General features: G+C 52.0%; 1 protein-coding gene across 1 annotated transcript; it reads left to right on the top strand.

The window, feature by feature from the left end:
- Nucleotides 1-590: 590 nt before the first annotated feature.
- On the top strand, nucleotides 591-6,026 carry EIF4A3 (eukaryotic translation initiation factor 4A3; the record flags this gene model as incomplete). Its single annotated transcript, XM_010152156.1, has 10 exons — nucleotides 591-657; nucleotides 1,732-1,794; nucleotides 2,235-2,367; nucleotides 2,875-2,955; nucleotides 3,380-3,521; nucleotides 4,277-4,415; nucleotides 4,863-4,978; nucleotides 5,487-5,594; nucleotides 5,688-5,815; nucleotides 6,010-6,026. Coding segments are annotated over 10 exons (994 nt in total), but the record flags the coding sequence as incomplete, so codon positions are not given.
- Nucleotides 6,027-6,823: the final 797 nt, after the last annotated feature.

Below are 6,823 nucleotides of genomic sequence, written 5' to 3' on the forward strand. Positions count from 1 at the left end.
TGCGGGGTGAAACCGGCTGACTGGCACGCGGATTGTGATCCTAACGGTCGTTAACAGCAAAGCGTGTCAGGTCTAGGTATGTAACTGTCATCAAGATTGAGCACGATCCTGTGTGTTCTCAGTGAATAGGGCTCTCGGGAATGTTTTCAAGCACTGCCAGAGAAGTATAGAGTCAACTGCAGTCTCAGCAAAGGGAAAAAGTGAGCAGAAGAAAATCAATTTTGCCTCTAGAGAAAAAGGATATGCATCTAATTGAAAAAAATCCTTTATAGGTCACTAGTGGAAATCGCTAGCCTTCCAAACTTTATTAGCTTACCTACCATTTACTTCCACAAAAACCCTGTGTACAACAAATCACAGGAAGTTAAAATCCTGGTCTGATAAGGAGTAAACATCCCAGAGCTGGGGACCCTGCAGCAGAGTCTATCCCCGATATTGCAGTTCTCAGAGCTGTAGATCAGGTATGCTCTTGGCACTACTGACTTCTTTGCAGTGAAGGAGGGGCAAAGAACAGAGGGGTGGGATAAGCTGAAATTCCCTGTGCTGTTTTTCCGGAGCTGTGGAATATTCACCAAACATCTGTTTCTCAGGTCACAGTCAGGAACAGGGAAGACAGCGACCTTTTCCATCTCTGTTCTGCAGTGCCTGGATATACAGGTAATCTCATAGCGCATACTAAAAATGTGTTGGGTTTTGGGGTTAGGTGGTTGTTTTTTTTAACTAAATCTGGAGAGTTTTCATTGAAACAGCCTTTTTTAGAGTGAATAAACGAAGCTTTACATTAACATGTTTTAATTCTAAGCAGTGAATTTGGGACAAATTTCTGACGGAAAATTTCACCAGACTACCGTGTAACAATTTAACTGTTAAAGCCACCTCTGCAAAAGAAGTTCAGATAAACTCATGTAGTTAAAAAGTTGTCTTTATCGGCTGACCTCTTTCACATACTTACTAGATGGCTAAATTAATCTCTCAGCAGGCCGAATTGTCCTCCAGCAGTCCTGACAGCATCAGCAGCTTGTCTGAACAGTTGGTGCACATTGCACAGAATCAAACCTAGATTTGGGACTGGCAGAGGCTTTTGTTCTGCTCAGCAGTATCGTGTCCATCTGATGTTTTTTAATCATAGCTTGAAGAAAATGATGATTTTAATCATGTGCACATGATTAAATAAAATCATGTGCTTGAAGAAAATGATGATTTTCTGTGGGCCAGTACCCTCGTAACTAAAGCTGAGATGGTTATTCACCTGGCACTGCCTGGGGACGTAACATAAATGTTGAGTGTTCTAAATAGAAAAAGTCAGCTTTACGCTTCGTTTCTTTGAAGCGCTTGAATGTGACGCTTTGGAACGTTACCTTGGAGTCCTGGTGCAATTCAAGGTGTTTATCTGAACTGAACATGCAGAATGGAAGTGATTTAACCCTATTTCTGTTCTTTTGCAGTAAAAGTGCACACTTTTACGGCTGTGTTCAGAAGTTAGGTTGGAATGAAAAATGAGAACTGCTTAAGTGCTGCCTGGTCAAAAGTAACGTAGGAGGCCGTTGCTGTGTAAAGGCTGCGTGTGAAAGCAGCTTTCTAGGTGTACTGACCTTTGCAAACACTAGGTTTGAGCACAAAAGTGAATCCCTCCGATGTGACGTTTCAGAGTGCCGTGGGATCTGTAATCTCCTGTGCTTGGATGGTGCCTGCCCTGCGATTAACCTTCCTCCTATCCCCTGTTTAACCCAGGTTCGTGAGACCCAGGCATTGATCTTGGCACCGACTCGGGAGCTGGCTGTACAGATTCAGAAGGTAGGAACATTTACATCGCCATCCAAAGCAAGGCCTGGGCTGTCGGGTGTTCCCCAGCAGAGCACAGAGCACAGCTGCTGCTTTTTCTTTCTCCTCCGGCAGGGAATAAGAGGTTCTGAGAAAGGGCTGTCTTGCTCATCTGCATTATGTCTGTTCTTGCTTAGACGATCACGTTGGCTGTCAGTCTAAGGTTTTACACATTCCTGCCTGAATTTTTAAGGACAGTGTTTTTAAAGCAGTTGTGCTCCCTGGGGAACTGAGTTCCCAGTGTTTGACAGCTTGCTGTTGAGGAGGTTTGGGTGACGGACGTTAACCGTCCAGCTGCCTGTGCTTACATCTCTCTCAAAGAGCAGCGTGTGGCTGTGCTGACCTGCATCTCTTCACACCCACAAACCTCCTGAGAGCTCGGTTAGTGAAGCCATTCCTTTGTATCAACACAGGGTCTTCTTGCTCTGGGAGACTACATGAATGTCCAGTGTCACGCCTGCATTGGAGGCACCAACGTGGGCGAAGACATCCGAAAGCTGGATTACGGGCAGCATGTTGTTGCCGGCACTCCGGGCCGTGTGTTTGGTAAGGAGATGCGGGAGGCTACATCCCCTGCAGGGTCAGACCCGAGTTGAGCCGTGGGAAGCTCCTGCAAATTCCGTGGGCTTAGATTTGATATCGCTTGGAAATTGCATTTATCGAACGCTACGTGTGAAGCATAAAAAGGCAGTTATGGCAGTGACAGTGTTAGCCTTCAAGCTCAAGTCTGGATCTCTGAGAAACGGGCAGCACGTTATTACACAAGCACCTGTCAGCGGGAGAGCATACAGCTCCATGAGGCAAAACAACGGGAAGATGAGCAGTTGCCAAGCTGGGCTGGCTTGGAACAGCACACTAATAGCACTGCCTTAGCCAGGGTGCAGTGGCACGCTGTGGGCCTTGGATGGGCCTTCCCTCACCAAACACCCGTCTCCGCGGGCAGTTGGGAAGTGCCTGTCCCTCCCCCACCGAAACGCCCTGACGGCGGCTGGGAGCAGTTTAGGCTGGCTTGCTTGTCGGAGCCTTTTCTTCTCACCAAGTGAAATCTTACAGATATGATTCGTCGTCGAAGTTTAAGGACTCGTGCCATCAAAATGCTGGTTTTGGATGAAGCAGATGAAATGCTCAATAAAGGTAAAATATTTGTCTCCCTTTTACTTCCTGTCCTCTCCCCTCTTTGAGATTACAGGGTGTCCCAGCTGGCAGTCCCGCTTCTAAAAAACACTGGTTTTGTCCAGGTTAGACAATTGTAGTGAATTACAGGCTGTAACAAGTTGACCTACTGAACATGTTCTGTCTGATGTAGCTGTCGTGTCATTTTCAGGCTTGAGCACTCCCTTTCATGCTTTACTGTGTACCATGGCCGCACCGTAATGGGTTGGGGAAAACTGGGAAGAGATGTGGGATGTGCGACACCGGCTTTGAGTTACTGATTCACTCCGCAGTGTTCATCTGATAGCACAGGCCCAGTACTGAGTTCCAGATCAACCTGTGAAAGAGCAGGGCGTGTGGGAGAAGGACATGCTCACTGTTCTGTGCTGCTCGGTTTGCTTTCCAGGCTTCAAGGAGCAGATTTACGACGTGTACAGGTACTTGCCTCCAGCTACCCAGGTGGTTCTGATCAGCGCCACTTTGCCTCATGAAATTCTGGAGATGACCAACAAATTCATGACGGATCCCATCCGCATCTTGGTCAAACGGTGAGTGAGTTTCCTTGGAAGGAGCAGGAGCTCTTTGAGTTGGCCCAGCCCCGGGTGGTTCACAGTATTAACTGAGTTAAACGGGCAGGGTCTCTCGCATTCCTCTTGCAGTTGGCCTAGGTGTTTGCAGACATCCTCGTGGCCTCTTTTCCACCAGAGGCTGATTTTTCTCTCTGACTTTATCCTTGTCCAGTCCTGTTTGCTGCTGCTCAGCCTGACTGCCCCCCCTCCCACCCTCTCATCCTCCCCGTGTACAGCAGTCTCTTCGGGAAATCCTTCTTCCACGCCTGCCCAGTTCCTGTGCTCCTCCACGGGATTTTGGCGAATTTGCTGTTATATAGCAAGCCAGAAAATCCTGTTGCGGACTGATCCTGAATGTTCTTGGAGGTGTAGCTTATGTCTGGTGGTGTCGCGGGTCCTCATACGTTGGAACGGAGCGGGAGTGGAGAGGAGTGAGTGTAGGCAGCCTCACAGGAGGAGCCTCCCTCTTGCCTCATCTCTTACACCACCCCATTACGTTGCTTCGCTCTTCTCAAGAAGCCCGGATGTAGAAATGGTGGGCACAGGAACGTTTTCCCTCAAAACTGCCTTGAGGGTGCTCTGGGAGTTCACTCTGTTGCAGGGGTCACGTTGGAGGTCCTTAGAGCAGACTTCCCCGGGGCTCTGTAAACAACTTGGACTGGCGTGCGATCTCCGCGGAAGCGCACCCCATCCTTCTAATTGCGTTGTATGTCTTCGCCTGCTCTTCCCTACAGTGATGAGCTGACCCTCGAAGGAATCAAGCAGTTTTTTGTGGCTGTGGAGAGGGAAGAATGGAAGTTCGACACCTTGTGCGATCTCTACGACACGCTCACCATCACCCAGGCTGTCATCTTCTGTAACACCAAGAGAAAGGTACGGCAGCCGTCAGATGGGCCCGTTACTTCCAGAGGGGGGGCTCCGAGGGGAATGCTGGGACAAACCCAGTTAAGCAGTCTGGTTGTTCTCCCGTTTGGGAACAGTTCAGTGCGAACAGAGGTTCTTTGGGGCGTGCCAGAGGGTTATGAGCAGACCTGATACAGTTGCGTTTCTCGAGAAGTAGAGCTGATTAGGTGAGAACGTGCTTATTCTTCTATACTCCCTGAAACAAAATCACCCTTTCTGAAGAGATGCCCTTAGTTCCTTTCCTTCGGGGCTCAGGGCGCCCCGTGCCATCTGGCTGACGGCTTGTAAGGGTTATCTTTACGTGCGGGCGCCTCGGCCCTTAGCGCACGTGTCTCGGCGAGCGTTCTGCGGGCAGAACCAGCGCGTCGGGCTCTCCTGAGCAGAGCGCTAACCCCGGCTGCTTGGCCGTACGCACAGGTGGACTGGCTGACGGAGAAGATGAGGGAGGCCAACTTCACCGTTTCGTCCATGCACGGGGACATGCCGCAGAAGGAGAGGGAGTCCATTATGAAAGAGTTCAGATCTGGCGCAAGGTGAGTGCCTTAAACAGTGTCTCTTACGGAACTGCTGCCTCAGGGCGTGATTTCTCGGGCCTCTGAAGGGAACCCAGGAAAGCCTCAGCTCTCCGAAGGCCTTGTTAGCTCAGATTAGGAAGAGCTCTGACTCCCGTCTGTCCCCCTGTGGTGTCGCTGGGTTGGGAGATGGCCATTTTCCCTGTTTTCCAAGGAGGGATGCTCATACTTACGGAAATAGCCGCCTACTTTGCTGGAGAAGTTGGGAGTTGCTGCATTTAAAATAAGTCAAGGAAAAAACCCCGTATTTGGGCTCTGTCATGTATTTTAACCTCCTGGCAGCATCACGTTCTCTGAGAGGTCAGCGCTGCCTTCCCTGAAGCGCGGCGATGCTGCACCTAACGGCTTTTCTCGCCACGAGGAGGGAGGGGGGCAGGACAGCAGGGGCTGCCCCGTGCTGGAGACGACATCAGCACACACACCGGCCTCGCTGAGACGCCACAGCGGTAACCAGCCCTTCTCTTCGCAGCCGCGTCCTTATTTCAACGGATGTTTGGGCCAGAGGCCTGGACGTGCCACAGGTGTCCCTGATCATTAACTATGACTTGCCCAACAACAGAGAGCTCTACATACACAGGTAGGCTCAGCCTCCACGGGGCTTGTTGCCCTCCGCCGCCAAGTTGCCCTTCCCCAAGGTGACTCCATCCTCTCTTTCCTCCTGCCTCGGCAGAATCGGCCGGTCAGGCAGATACGGCCGGAAAGGCGTGGCCATCAACTTTGTGAAGAACGACGACATCCGCATCCTGCGGGACATCGAGCAGTACTACTCCACCCAGATCGACGAGATGCCCATGAACGGTAAGCGCCGGCTGGCCCCAGCGAGGCCGCTGCCCTCCTCCGGCGGGGAGCTGGCGTGCGGCCTCGGAAAGAAAAAAAGTCCAAGCCCGACCCCTCCTCGCTTCCCCTGGGGAAGAACCTGGGAACAGCAGTAGGTTCCGACGGGCTCCAGTACTCCGTGCATGCTCAGGCTTTCCCGTTTTCTCTCGTTTCAGTCGCTGATCTCATCTGACGCTCTCCCTTTACCAGGGAGCCCTATTCTGTAGCCTCCGTAATTCTGGTTTGGACCTGCATCCCTTTTACCGCGTTCCCGATGAGACGTTCTTGAGTTGAGCTGCGCTCGAGAGCTTGTGTAAATAATGTCTTTCTTCCCACCCGGGTTTTTCAATAAAAAAAAGGAAGTTTTACCATAACCAGGGCCTCATCGCTTCGCGCAGCAACAGGCGGGGAGTTGGGGGCTGCTGCCGTGCTCGGCTAGCGCAGTCGGAGCAGCATCCGACGCTCGCTGTATCCAGGTCCGTTCTCCACCCGTCTGCTGGCGCTGTGCCCTGCTGCCCGACGGAACTTCCAGCTTCCGGAACTTGGCCCTGTGGCCTGGCCCCTGGCTGCTGTAAGAAAGCGGAGTTACGGGATGGCCAGAAAGGACGGTTTCTGTGGTTTATGCCTTTCTGCAGCCTGGAATCGCATTGCTCCGAGTGTTTCCCTTCCCAAGGAACCTGGGGACTCGAGTAGGCGCCGGGGGAGGGCGAGTGTCTCTAACCTGATGCCAGCTGGAGAAACGCGTTTCCTGCAGTACCAGAAGGACAAGGATCTTTGCCCTGTTCCCTTCTCCCCCCGTCTCCGCTGCTGCAGCGTGTTACACCTTCCCCATCGTTTCTCCCCGCAGCATTACGCTGTCCTCAGCCAGCTGCAGCACCTCCGCGTCACCCCCTACCTCCCCCTGCACGGCCCCCTTGGAAAGTCCCCGCGTGTCGCGGCGGGGTGGCCTTGCTTGCTGGGCGAGGAGCAGCCGGGCTGCACCGGCGTTCC

This window comes from Eurypyga helias, unplaced genomic scaffold, assembly GCF_000690775.1.
Source record: "Eurypyga helias isolate BGI_N326 unplaced genomic scaffold, ASM69077v1 scaffold4105, whole genome shotgun sequence".
In the NCBI taxonomy this organism is placed as follows: Eukaryota; Metazoa; Chordata; class Aves; order Eurypygiformes; family Eurypygidae; genus Eurypyga; species Eurypyga helias.